We start from the raw sequence: 14,070 nt of genomic DNA, 5'->3' as shown, positions 1-14,070 counted from the left end.
AGGTGAGATCATAAGCTGAAAGGACTGCCTGGGGAAAGAATTTAATTACCTTTTAAGAAGTAAAACAAAAAAAACCCCACATTTATTGGAAGTTTATTGAAAGACAAAAAGTAAATGCATAGATTGCAGAGATATACCATGTTCATCAATGTGATGACCCAGGATCATAAAGATGGATTTTTCTCCCCAAATAAATTCAGTGCTATATCAATTAATACCCAAGGGATTTTTTTTTTGAATGAAATGTGACTGAGTATAAAATTTATGTAGAGAAGGGGCCAAACTAATTAACCAAAATACTTTTGAAAAGGATAGCAGAAATGTACCTTCCCGACTGTCAATATTAATCTGATGAGTTTTAACAACTAACACGTTGTTGGAGGCATTTCTTAAATGTTGAGAATAATTCATCCTGATTGTCTTTCAGTGCCCAGCAGATGTGGATTTTTTATTGCTTTGGCATTACTATACAGGATGAGTTGGGGAAGAGGGGTGGCAAGACCAGAGTCGAGCTCACGTGCCGGTACTTCAGAAAGTTGGCTGAGACATGCTAAAAATGGAGAACAAGGATAGTAAAAATGGAGAAAGAGATCTGAGTTAAAAAAAAAAAATGCTTAGGAGAGAAAATCAGCAGACCTTGAAGTTCACCTTTGTTGGAGGGTAGGTGGGTTGGGCAAGAGGCAAGAGAAGGATAACGTTAAGGTATCCAACCTGGATAGGTGGTTGGACAGTGGGTCTATTAACAGCATGACTATCGGAGGAAGCCCAGGTTGGGTTTACTCTGGGACATGTTGATTTTAGGGTTCTCTTGGACGGAGAAGTAGGTATCAGGAAAGTAACAATGGAATTTGGGAGAGCTGGAGGCAGACATCTTACGTAGTTGTTGAAGTAATAGAAATAAAATGCCCTACCCAGATTCCAAGTTCAACAAGTAGAGGAGGAGGACAGCGCAGGTGGGAAACACCTCCAGGGGGAGATGATGCCTGTATCTGGGCCTGGAAGGTTGGGAGGGTCTGCAGAGGCAGAAATGTAATGCAGGGCAGCCTGGGCAGGGCAGATGCAGAAGCTGAGTGAGAACGGAGGGTGCTGATGCTGGAGAGTTTTGGCTGGATTGGCAAGAGAGAGGAACCTCCAAAGGTGGTGAAAAAAGAGAGGGCTAATGGGGCACTTGGGTGGCTCCGTCGGTTAAGCATCTGACCCTTGATGTCATCTCAGGATCATGGGATCGAGCCCCATGTCGGGCTGTGCGCTGTCAGCGTGGAGCCTGCTTGGGAATCTCTCTCTCCCTCTCTGCCCCTCCCCAGCATGCTCTCTGCTCTCTTTCTCTCCCTCCCCCCTCTTTCTCTCCCTCCCCCCTCTTTCTCTCCAAATAAAACTAACAAGACAACACAAAACAAAACAGGGGCCAAGCACAAAGGAGACCTTCTCATTTTTCCCTCCACACATGCAAAGTGACAGGTACACCCTCACCTCTGCATTTGTTGCAAGTTGGGTGGCATCTCTCACACGTCTGTGTGTTTTGATCCGTGTAGTAATGCTCTGGGCAGGTGCGATGACACTCTCCCTTGGAGCGGAGCAGGAAGAAAAACGTATCGCAAGACAGGCAGTCGGTGGGCCGCGGGCCACGGCACGCCTTGCAGGTCTTGCTACACCTCTCACACCGTCCGGTGGCTTCTTCCGCATAATATCTGAAACCAAGTGCGGAAGCAAAGACTGAATCCCAGGCTTTGCTCTTGGGTTGGGTGTGGTGGGAAAATCGAGGTTAGCCAGACGGTGATTGTTTCCGAGTTGGGGGACTTTAGGCTCGACTCGCTAACCGTACTCAGTAGATACATTACCACAGGGCACCCCTCCTCTTACCACGCTTCGCTTTACGCGCTTTGCAAGCATTGTGCCTTTTACCATCTCGAGGTTTCTGGCAACCCTGCGTTGAGCCAGTCTCTTGGCACCATTTTTTCCAATGCCGTTTGCTCACCCCGTGCCTCTGTCACGATTTGGTAATTCTCGCAATATTTCAAATCTTCTCATTATCATACGTGTTACGGTGATCTGTGCTCGGTGACAATGGCTCATTGAAAGCTCAGACGATGGCTACCATTTTTTAGCACTAAAATATTTTTCAGTTTAGGTGCGTACGTCGCTCTTTTAGACATCATGCTCTTGCACCCTTCATGGACTGTGGTATAGTGTGAACCCAACTTTTATATGCACTTGGAAACCGAAACATTCATTTGACTTGCTCTGTTGCGATAGTCACCTTACTGCAGTGGTCTGGGAGTGAACTGCAGTATCCCCAAGGTACGCCTGTAATGATACTAACAAACCTAGTGATTCTCTGTTTTCTTATCTTTAAATTGGGCAGGGCAATCCCTTCCTTGCTATTTGTGAGTACTAAATTAGGTAACACATAGGAAAGGACCTAGGACTTATCGTATGTTGCAGAGCTATGATAATTGTTCACTGCTTTTGCCTTCCTTATACCTATATGCCTCTCCACTTGAACATTCAAGTCTCAGGTTTCGTAGAATGGGATCCGGTTATGGAGGATGTTCTGAATGGATCTCTGAGTGATTCTTCTGGCGCCTCAATTAAAAAAAAAATAATCTTGACCTGGGAGATGATGTGCGTGTTGCTAATGTTTACACAATAACTGGTGTAACCTCGTCGGAAAGATTTTTGGAGGCTGACGTAACAATAATCCCTGTTCGTTGTTAACTTTTTACTGCGTACCCAATCATACGCTAGGGACTTCGTAAACATTAGTTCCCTTTGTTGAACCTAGAACTGAGACACTAGAGCGTGACAGTCAGGAGCTTGCCTTTTGGAACAAGACTGCATGGGGTCAAAGCCAAGCTGTTCCAGGCATGAGCTGTGCGACTTTGGCCAATTCACACAACGTCTCTGTCTCAGGTCGTCATATGGGGCTTAATGTTAGCAGCTGAAATTAAATAAGTTATTATTGAGAAAATAGTTACAACAGTGCCTGGCACATTATAAATAATGCGTGTTAGTGATAATTATGAACTGTATGTTAAACCTCAAAGCAAACCTTACGGTTTAGATATTATTGTCCCTATTTTATGTATGTAAAAACTGAGGCTCAGAGAATTTAGACCACTTGGCTCAATGTCAAACAGCCAGCGAAGTGGGGTAATGTGATTTCAACCTACCTGGTAAATACCGCTATAGCAAAGCAGTGCAAAGTAAATAAGAATATTTCAAGCAAGATAGACGAGAGGAAAGAAATCGTGGACAAAGATGAACTTCTAGAGCTCATCTGACCCTCCTTGGCATCTCTGGACGTTGGCACACTGAAACTATCCTAGAAACTGGAAGGTCTGCCCTTGGCTTCTCTGGCGTGAAACTATCTGCCACATTAGGTTCCTTAAAGTTTCTTTCAGTTCCACTAACTTGTTGGACACTAAGGCCATGGCTAAGTCTGCCTTACTCAGCCACCTGTCACTGACCTGAGTGAATGCACCTGTACCTCAGCGCTCAAGCCTTGTTTTACCTTCCACGGGTGGGTGAGGAACAATTACCACCGAGTCAATCAGTAGGACTGGGGTATGAGAGAGACAGGGTCATGAAAGGAACACAAGGGGAAACTTCAGTCATGAAGTGAAGGGTTGATAAAGCCCACAGGAGGCTCAAAAGAGAGAGCCACAGGGCAAGGTAGAAATCCGCACTTGCCCACCCAGAGAATATACAGGCTGAAGTCAGAAGATCTGATTTCTAGTCTTGGCTCCACTGTGTTTTAGAAGCTTTGTGACTTTGGGCAAGTCACGTAACCTCTTTGAGCCTCAGTTTCCTCATTTTTAATATGGAGAGAATAATATCAATCTCATAGGATTAGTGGAGAACTAAGTCATCATATAAAAATATATTCTGAGTAGAAATACTTCGTAAACTCTAAAGCAGCATGAATGTGTTTTACTAACGCGATGGGTTTTTAAGATGAAAAGCATCAATAAGAACTGTGGGGAAGAAAGCTTCTTAATACCTAGTAGGTTTTAAAAATTATCAAAGAGGAGCGCCTGGGTGGCTCAGTCGGTTAAGCATCCGACTTCAGCTCAGGTCATGATCTCACAGTTCGTGGGTTCGAGCCACGCATCGGGCTCTGTGCTGACGGCTCGGAGCCTGGAGCCTGTTTCAGATTCTGTGTCTCCCTCTCTCTCTCTGCCCCTCCCCTGTTCACGCTCTGTCTCTGTCTCAAAAATAAATAAGCATTAAAAAAATTTAAAAAATTATCAAAGAGTGAAAGATGGTGGTGGGAGGGGGTTACTAGATACGATTAAAAGAAGAGTACGATACCACTGCTTACTTTGATGACTTTTGCACGAGGTGGCTATGAGATGCCCAGATCCTCAATGCCCGGAAGAGGATTTTGTGCATAAATACAAACAATAATGGGAGCCTAGAAAAACCTGCTCCGAGGTTAAACACTAACATAACTATATGTGTTGGTAAAGGGTTCAGAAGATCATATACCTGCCTTTCCAAGGCAAAGAGATTTAACAAATCTCAGATGTAATGTATGTGGGACACTGATTTTACAAAAAGGGACAATCTCCGTTAAATATCTCCACTTATACCTCATTAATATCCCATTTGTTCCCCATGAAAGAGATTTATGGCAACCTGTGTGTCTCCTCTCCGTGGGTAACTTTACAATGGAACATCCGTCTTCTTAACTCCATGGTCTACAATCAGTTGAGATCGCAAGATTACACCCTCTTGCGTATAGGAGTATTTAATGACTCGATTTGAGGAAGATGGTGTTTCCTTTCCGATCTTTTCAGGCACTTTGTGGAATGAAGATCAAAGGCTAAGCCAGGTGGCCCCATCGCCTCTCTTGTTCGGTAGGGCCCTTTCTTCCTTGATCTATATGGCTGGTGTTTTTGAGGGCCGCTAATGTGTGTGACTTTGTGCTGAGTATTGTAGCAATATGTGCGAAAAAATAAGAGGCTTGGTTTTTTTTCGAGGCGCTCGTAATTTTCTTGGTAAGAAATATAAAAGAAGCGTAAATTCTTGAAGGTCAACATCTTCGCATTACTCACACCTCCAACGTGTTCTTTATTAAACATGTGTCGAATGAATGAATGAGCGAATAGACGAGGTAAATCAAAACACAGGGCAGTGTATAAGGACCACAATGAGTAATGCAGGCCGTAGCTGCTATAGAAACTGAAGAAAGGAAAAGTGATGTCCTATCTGGGCAGAAGCATTTGGAAAAGTCTGAGGTTATAGGCTTTCATTTTGGGTCCGGAAACTCTCGGTGCCTTTCGGTTACCGATTGGGAAGGAAGAATCAGCAACAGGCCCGTAATCGATCTTTCTCTTTATTGGTGATTCCTGGGTTGGGGGCGGGGAGGGATGCCCCGGTCAAATCTTTCAAATAAGGTGGTAACCCGATCCCCTGATAAATACACTCAAGATTTTCCTAGCAAAAAATAATAGAGTTCTCATATGCAAGGGGCTTTTAGGAGAACGTATCAGTGTCCCTACATTGCTTATGGGAACTAAACCTACAAATAATGGATTTATGGGGACGTGGTAGGTTGGAGCATTGGTAGGGTATAAATGGGGATATGTAACTGAAATGGTTCCCTTTGTAAAATTAATGCGCCGCATACATCACTTTGATCTCGCCAACAGAACAAATCCTAGTGCGGAAGAGAAAGAACCTACATTTATGGTCTTAAGACTGCTCTGGGGGAAGAATCCTTTGCCTCTGCCTTGTGATTGCTTGTACCTCGAAATCAGTAGCGAAGTTTGGCACGTGAGCCTGACCTGATGATTGGCGTCTCGTGTTATTTCACCGGGTCGCTCGCCTCTCCCACGTCCTCATCCATTACTACGAACCAGCTGAAATCCTTTAGAGACCATGAGACCTTGGTTGGACTCTCGTCTTCGTTTCTTACCAGCACCGAGACTTCAGTCTGGTGTTCTGTAACTTAGCTTCGATGTCTGCACAGGGGGTTTGCCAGTAGTGATATCTGGAGTGGCTTTGGGATCAAATGAGGGAGACGTGTAGCGAGCACCTTACCCTTCCCTGCACTGGGGCAGGCACTCCTTTTCCAGCTGGAACGAGCTTGGTTGGCAGGAGAGGCACTGTGTGCTGCGTCTCCCTTCACATGTCCTACAAGAGCTGTGGCAGGGCGCACACTGGTGGCTGTCCTCATCAGCGTAGTAGCCCTCGGGGCAGTCCTGCACGCAGGTCATGTCTGCCAAGGAAGGAAAAGAGTCTGTCATCGTATCAAGTAGGACACACGTCTCCCAGCCCTCCTCTACGCGCTCCCCAGAGTGAACCCTGGTGGGGGGTGGGGGAGGATGCTGGACGAAGGGGACAATGTCCTTGTCAATGCCGTCCTTCTCAGGTCTCCTGGGTCCAGATAGACGCTAACACCTTCCAGGTCTTCAGAATATCCCTCTCCTTCTTCCCTCTCTCCTGTGCCCCTCCCTTGTTCCTTCTCTTAGCTGAGTGGGCTTTGTTTCATTTTTGTTCTCCCATACCCGTGTTACGCTTAATCATGGGATCCCTGGGAACCCGAGAGCGTTGCTTCACATTAGCCGTGACCTTCGAATATGAGCTGCTGGAGGTGGCCATCCTCAGACCGTGCCATACTTCAAGAAGACGTATTAATCAGCGGATGCAAGACTCAAGGGGAAATTTTGATGAGGGGGTGAATGCCTGCATGTTCGTAAAGCGTCCCTGCATGGACTGCTTATTAATTGCGAGGGAAAATAGTAACTAAGCAGTGGACACATCGGACAGCACCTCGAACAGAGGGCCGTGGTCCGCCTCACTGATGAGGGGCTGGGGAACATCCTGGGTTTCCAGAAGGACGCGACGTCTCCTGTGAAGCATTCTGGCCTGAGAGTGCATGATCTCTGTCTCATCGTGGGAAGCTTCGCACAGACTTCAACAGAGGGATAGGGGCTGTATTCTTCTCAAATCCCAATATTATATAGAAAAAAACATCTGTGGCAACGTTTCCGGTTAAGGGGGGGGCCTCAGACTCATGGCAACTAAAAGCAGTACCTGATTGGAGACTGGACCTTGGTCTACAGGGGGATTGCCACAATTACAAAACAGATGAAATAGTCTCGATGCTAAATTCACGTGCATTGACAACTGTACTGTGGTCGGAAACAAATATATCGTGGCATTCACGTTGACAGAGACTGAGACCACGCTCACGATCGGGCAGACGGGGTACAAGATTAGCAGCGGGTCAAGTGGGTAAAGGGCACCCGTGTGGCGTTCTTTGTGCTTTTGCCTTTTCTATAGGTTTGAACATGTTCCAAATACAAAGTGAAAAATTAGAAAGACCCTACCCAGCGACCGGGCCCCAGGCATCGTGCAAGGTGGTTTCCCCCATGGAGGGAGAGAGAGCCCGCCCCAGAGGAAAAGTAACTCACTGAGAAGAAGGCTGTCCCTCGGGCAGGTGCGACACTGGTCCTCTGCGGGCCCGGTGCAGCGGAAACACTTAGCATGACAGGGCTTGCATCCCAGAGCCTCGTCCCAGTACTCAACGGGGGCACATTCCTTGTGAGGCACACAGCGTCCGTGGCTGGACACCCCCAGGCCTTCCCGACAGGTGGTGCAGGTCCCAGGTGACGAGCAGGTCCGGCAAGACTTGTGACACTCTGTGGGCGGGGTGCGGGCAGGAGACACAGTGAGAGAGGGCCAGGGCGCCCCTGGAGGGTGTGTTCACGTTCCTTCCTCAGTTCTTTTAGAGATTTCTAGGGCTCTGGGCCAAGGGCAGGGGGCCGTGAGTCGGGTACGGCCCTTGGGACTCTGCGTAGAGCGTTCTCGTCCGATGAGTTTCGCATTCTCTCTAATAACTAGAGAGCCCCTTCTTGCAAAATTACCAAAACAGCCATAAAGTAATGATGTGCGTGCGGCCTGTTCAGCACCGTAACTCTTGTTCTGTGGTCCCCCACTGACCTCCCAGAACACCTTGAGCTTATCACTAATGGAACAATTGTTGGGATGTGTTACAATTACCCATTGACAAAAAAAAAAAAAAAAAAAATGAGAGGGCCTGGCATACAACAGGCTCTCAGTAAATTCCTGTTAGACAAACAAAATGACAGCAATTCATTCCCCCCTCGCGGTTTTTAGCAATTGCTGTTCCCTCGGCCTAGAGTTCTCTTCTAGATAGATGTGTGGTTTGTTGCCTCTGTTTGTCCATGATATCTTCAGGCTCCCTCTCTCCTATTGCGACTCCATTCTGTCCCCTCCCTTGACTTATTTTTCCTTTTGCCTTCTTTAGAGTCTGTCTTCCCCAGTGGAACATAAGCTCCTTGAGGCCAGGAATCTGCCTGAATTGTCCCCCGTATTTCCCCAGGCCCGGAGGAGTCTCCCAGAACACCTTGAGTTTATCACTAATCACCCTGAGGAGTGCATGGCACATAGTAGGCCCCCAATAAGGGCTCACTGAACGCATAGACACACTGAATGCATAGAATGCGTTAGTATTATCTAGATCAGAAAACTGAGGCTGGAAAAGGGCAGGATTAGGGGCTGAACCCAGGAGTTTACTAAGAGCTCTTTCTGCCCCAGTGCCTTGGGATAGGTATGGGATTCTTAGAGGTGCCTATGCTACCTCATAGTGGATAATTTGGGTGATCTGAATGGATCCCAAGCCCTTGTGTGTCTTAGAGGAGATCTTGCTTGGTTCCGGATGCTTCTCTGCATCTTTATTTCTCCCGGTACCAGCTTCCCTCAGTCCGCTTTTGGGCTGGTGGCAGGTGCCCTGGCCTAGCAAGGAGAGGCCTCAAGTTCCCAACAGTTGAGCTGGCCTAAGGGGAGCCCAGGCATCTGTACGGTTGTGTGGGGTTTTTTTTGTTTGTTTTTGTTGTTGTTTTAAAGCTCCCCAGGCGATTCTAATGGGCCACCGGGGATGGGAACCAGGGGCCTTTCTCAATGAGAAAATTAAATCAGGTAAATCATGTAAACGTACTGTGAGGCCTGTAAAGTCTTCCGTGTGGCAAATTACCTTGTTGTTGAACATCAGAAAAGGGCCAGAAATGGACCCTCTGTTCCTGCCCGAGCACAGGCAAGGTGGCACCTCAGCACTTCGGCCGAGTGACTCAACTGTCAAAGAAACGGACCCCCAAGCTCGCTCCCGCCCCGTCCTCTGCGCATTTCCGAGCCCGTGTTCTTTCAGGTTGACACGAAAGGGTGCCTTCCGTCAAACACACAAAAAAGTATACCCAGATCACAGAGCCAGAGCAGAAACTTCGGGAGCCAGCTCCGTCTTCCGGTCCCATGACATGCACAACGTTTGCCTGAGGACGTTCTGGGTTTTTCCTGCCACGGGCGCTCGCCCTCAAGCCCCCGCTGTTGTTGGGACCCCCCTCTGCCTATCTGGCCAGCGTTTGCTTGGTGGCAACACGGGGCAAAGTTCCGACCGGCTGCCTAGCTGGAATGAACCCTGGAACTCTGGAAAAGTTCACCCGGAATGATTCATTTGTTTGAGGATTCTAGTAACAATTTATTTTATTTATCCTGCTCTGAGGCAAACAGTTTATATCCGGCTCAAACATAAGGAGGCACAAACAATAGCAGATCTCTACTTAAAAGTGCCGAGTAGGTGGTCCTAGGGAAGGAGCTGCTGAAGCGGATGAGTCAAGGAGGGAAATCTTAGGGAGGAACCGAGGAGGGAGACGAGAGGCGCCGAGAAAATTCTCCACGGCACAGCTTTCCTTATGCTGCTGTAAACCTTCAGTGGCTTCAAGTTTTAAGAAAAAAAAAAAAAAAAAAAAAAAAAAGAAAACAACCTCTCGTCTGAGGTGCCCGAGAAGTTCAGTCGGTTAAGCATCCGACTTTGGCTCAGGTCGTCGTGATCTCACAGTTGGTGAGTTCGAGCCCTGCATCTGGCTCGCTGCTGTCAGCACAGAGCCTGCTTGCTTCGGATCCTCTGTCTCCCTCTCTCTCTGCACCCCCCCCCCCCCCCCCAGCATTCTCTCTCTCTCACAAAAATAAATAAACGTTAAAAAAAAAAAAAAAAGCTTCCATTTTGGGCGACTTTCAAAGCCTTATCTCCCCTGGGAAGCTTCGCACGAGAATTCTTTTTGATCAGCAGTTTGCAGCCACTGTTGTGACGAGGGTCAACCTGATTTATTATTAAGAAGAGTTAACATGGTCAAAGCTTGTGAACGATTCATTTAAAAGAAAGACATAATAAATTAGAGTCGATTCAAAAGCTGCTTTCTGGAGCAGGAGGGAAAGGGCTTGGGTGACGGCTCTGGGGCCGGAACCCTACACACCCCAGCACCTGCCCTCTGCAGAAACCCACAGCTGAGTCAGGCGTCCCTGGGTGCAGCGCTTGGCCACGCCCCCGGAAGTCTATACCTCTGCACTCCTTGGTCTCTTTCTCATAGTAAGTCCCTGCCGGACACTCCTCCAAGCAGCGTCCATCATAGAGAACCGAGGATGACTCAGCACAGAGGTCACAGTCATCCGCTGAGGGGCCATCACACTCCAGACAGTCTTCGTGGCAGCGGACACACTGGCGTCTGTCTGCGTAGTAGCCGCGGGGACAGGACTGATGGCACATGTCCTTGTACAGGACGGACTCAGGCATACACTCTGGGGGGGGAGGAGGAAACGGCAAGTTAGCCCTGGGGCACAGGAGACAGGGATTCATTCCTTCCACACTGACTCCGCCGACCTGGGTGTTAACGTGTGTGCGTCCCAAGCCCACCCTGCCAGGGCGCACCCCCCACGTCTCCAAACTTTGGGAGAGAAGACCACACAGGGGGGCCTGAGGAGAAGGTGCAGGGTTTCCAGCCCGAAATGATCAGCCCCTTGGAGGTTCCAGAAAATCGCAGTGCTGTGTCGCAGACCGGTGGTGGCCGAGATGCTGGGGGTATCGTTTGAAAACCCGGAAGGCTGTAACGGATTTTTAAAGTTGTACTGAGCCCCTCGCACTCTGTTCGATCCCCAAGTGGTTAAGGAATTCTTGCATTAGTTAATTTTTTATTCACTGCTAGGGTAGATCAATGAAATAGACGTGGTTACTCAGCGTGAGGAGGGCACTGTGAGTTTCTTTGATTTTGACTCATTGTCTTATTTGGGGGGAAACCAAGAAAACGCTTTCAATCGCGCCAAGAGAATCCTTTCGATAGAACCATGCCAGTGAGATGAGTCTTACTCTGGAGAGGAAATCAAGACAGCCTTTCCTGGAGATAATTCCAGAGAAAGAACTCCTAGCCAGAGTGCTCTTCTGAGCCTTAACTGCTGCCTGAATTTTTCTTTCACGTCTTTTTTTAAGAGTTGCGATTCTCTGGCTACCTCTGTGTTTCATTAGTATCGGTCTGTCCTGTAAGATTTTGAGCTCGACAGGTCACGATCTCGCGGTCTGCGAGTTCGAGCCCCGCATCGGGCTCAGGGCTGATGGCTCAGAGCCTGGAGCCTGCTTCCGATTCTGTGCCTCCCTCTCTCTCTGCCCCTCCCCCGTTCATGCTCTGTCTCTCTCTGTCTCAAAAATAAATAAACGTTAAAAAAAAAAAATTAAAAAAAAAAAAAGATTTTGAGCTCGAGGAGGCAGGAACTTTGGGTTCTTATCTGTATCTCTAGCGCCTGGGATAGCTTGGCACACCCCCAGGGCTCAGTACACATGCAGAAAAGGGGTTCTCGTCTGTCTTCACTTGCAGAATCCATAATGGAAAGGCTTTATCTCACTCTCGATGTCCTCAGTGACGTGCACAGAGGTAGATCTATTCCAGTAAAGGTAAGGAGACTGGCTCCTTCTGTTCTGCACGAACCTACCCCCCCGCCCCCAGTGCCCAGCGGGGGTGGCGTGGGAGAGCCACATCCTCCCCTGGGATGCCCCCCCCGGGTACCTTTGCATGTTTGCTCATGGATGCAGTCCTGACACATCTTGGGGCAAGGCTTGCACACCCCGTCCATGGCCACGTGCCTCTCGGGGCAGGTTTCCCGGCATGCTCCCTGGTCCAAGACGAAGCCTCCTTGGCAAGAGCAGCAGCTGGTGGCATTTCCTTCACATGTTCTGCAGGGGGCGCTGCAGCGCCTACATGTGCTGTCTTCTGCGTAGAAGCCCCTGTGGGGAGGACAGAGCACAACTGGAGAAGCCTTCCCACTAGGGAAGTGAGCCACGCCTGGTGGCAGAGGGTTTGGGACTGAGCAAACCAGAGGCGCTGCTCGTGCCGTCGGGCAGGATGAGTCCGTCAGCTTCCTGAGGGAGTGCGGGCAGAGATCAAATGTGGGAAGATCAAGTGAAAGTCCTAGGTACTATCCCTGCGAATTTGGTTTGTTTGGAAAGGACTTTTGTTCATTTGTATATAGTTTAGCCATCTTCTGATGTCCCCATTTTACTTCCTAATTTTTTTTTCTTTATTTTCTTTATCTAAGAGGTTCATTTATTTTTGAGAGAGAGCACGAGCCGGGGAGCACCACGGAGAGAGGGAGACAGAGAATATGCAGTGGGCTCTGTGCTGACAGCAACGTGCCCAATGCAGGGCTTGAACTCACAAACTGTGAGATCGTGACTGATCGTGACCTGAGCTGAAGTCGGGTTGCTCAACCGACTGAGCCACCCCGGTGCCCCATCATTTTTCTTTTTTTTTTTTTTTTGAAATCAGAGTCTAATGTTCGAGGAGAAAACGTATTTATTCAATCCATTTTTTAATGAAGAATTTTAATTTAAGAGATTACTTACCTTGATACTTAATATGCAATGTTAATAGTTAAGTTAAAAAACTGTTTTTAAAAGGCTCACAAGGCTTAAGGCCCTGTCAGACTGGAACCACTTTTGCTTCTGGCTGCTCTCAGCCAACCTCTGGGGGCTTCTGTGAAACACACGTACGGTCTTCGCACACGGCAGCAAACGTATTTGGAGTCGCTGTTATTGGAATGTATGTTTATCTGATTGGCTTTCTTCCAGGTGGAATCTGATGTCTGTATATACGTTGTACACCTGCATGATGAAATTATCGTGCCATAGAAACCTCTCACTGCTCAGTGAGCACAGCAAATCTGAAAGCCTCAGCCTTTTCAAATCTATTCAGAAGACGAGGGAAATAGAGGTCGTTTCTTTGACGAAAAAAGCTGAGGGCAAGAGCTGGAACTTGCAGAAGCAGGGAAATCATAAACCAGTATAGAGAACGTGGGCTTCCGATGTCATAGGTACCTATTCCAGTTGTTTTCTGTGATTTTCATTCCATTAGTCAGTTATCGCCGTGTAACAAAACACCCCAGAGTTCATCCCTTGTCCGTCTGTGGGGAAGCCAGATTTAGGCTGAGCTTACGCTCAGAGAAACTCGTGTCACTGTACTAGAAGAGCTCAGGCATGTGCTCCGGGGAAGGAGGCTTGGCCCCAAGGTGCGCACTAGGCCCAGGTCGTCTTCACGTCACTTTGTCCTCCCTGGCGCAGGGACCTCGTGGGGCACATTCTTCTCTTAGTCACGGCAGAAGCGCGAGAGGGCAGGTTCATCCAGGCACACCCGTTTTAAGCCTCTGCTCGCCTTCTGCTAACATCCTGTTGGCTAAATCAACCCTGGCTAAAGTCAGGGGTCAGGGAAGTCCATTCTGTCTCCGTGGGAGTTGCTGCAGATTGACAAGCAGAGGACGCGGATCCACGGAAGGGTGAAAAATTGCAGCCAGTACTCAATATCCTAGAGTCACGTTTGAATCCGAATGCCAATCAGGGATCCTGCCCGGCGTCTTTACTTGATGTCTTAATTAATTAAGGCATTTTACATCTATCTAATCGTTCTTTCAGCTCTCCCATGGTATTTGTTCAGTAGGCAAAAACGTATTGAATGTATCAGGAAGAAACAGGACGAAATAGGACAGGCGTGAATAAAAGTCACGTACCTTATGTGGTCGCGAGAAAGAAAAATTGGAGGAGAAGCAGTTTAGTAGAAGAGGAAGAACTCAATAGAATCCAGATGAAAGCCAGGACCAGGCTTCCTTATGCACGAGTATCTTAGCTGTTTTGGTCCACAGTGGGGAAGAGTCAGAGCCAGTGCAACTGTGTCCAGCCACGTCAGTCTCTTAAAAGTGAATTTGGCAGGACAGTGGGTAGAAATGTGTTAC

At 48.0% G+C, this 14,070-nt stretch overlaps 1 protein-coding gene across 2 annotated transcripts in view; it reads right to left on the bottom strand.

Moving 5' to 3' along the window:
• Nucleotides 1-14,070, bottom strand: part of PCSK5 (proprotein convertase subtilisin/kexin type 5) — a 444,612-nt gene that overhangs the window by 17,867 nt on the left and 412,675 nt on the right. For both annotated transcript variants that reach the window (XM_053907817.1, XM_019463577.2), the window contains 5 exons: nucleotides 11,856-12,073; nucleotides 10,363-10,599; nucleotides 7,422-7,649; nucleotides 6,046-6,223; nucleotides 1,471-1,688 (listed from right to left, as the gene is read on the bottom strand). In XM_053907817.1, coding sequence (XP_053763792.1) covers nucleotides 1,471-1,688; nucleotides 6,046-6,223; nucleotides 7,422-7,649; nucleotides 10,363-10,599; nucleotides 11,856-12,073 — 1,079 coding nt within the window. The remainder of the gene's footprint in view (nucleotides 1-1,470; nucleotides 1,689-6,045; nucleotides 6,224-7,421; nucleotides 7,650-10,362; nucleotides 10,600-11,855; nucleotides 12,074-14,070) is intronic.

Source organism: Panthera pardus, unplaced genomic scaffold, assembly GCF_024362965.1.
Source record: "Panthera pardus isolate Hobbes unplaced genomic scaffold, ASM2436296v1 HiC_scaffold_20, whole genome shotgun sequence".
In the NCBI taxonomy this organism is placed as follows: domain Eukaryota; kingdom Metazoa; phylum Chordata; class Mammalia; order Carnivora; family Felidae; genus Panthera; species Panthera pardus.
The sequence above is the reverse complement of the archived record's forward strand: the minus strand, read 5'-3'. Positions and strand labels throughout refer to the sequence as shown.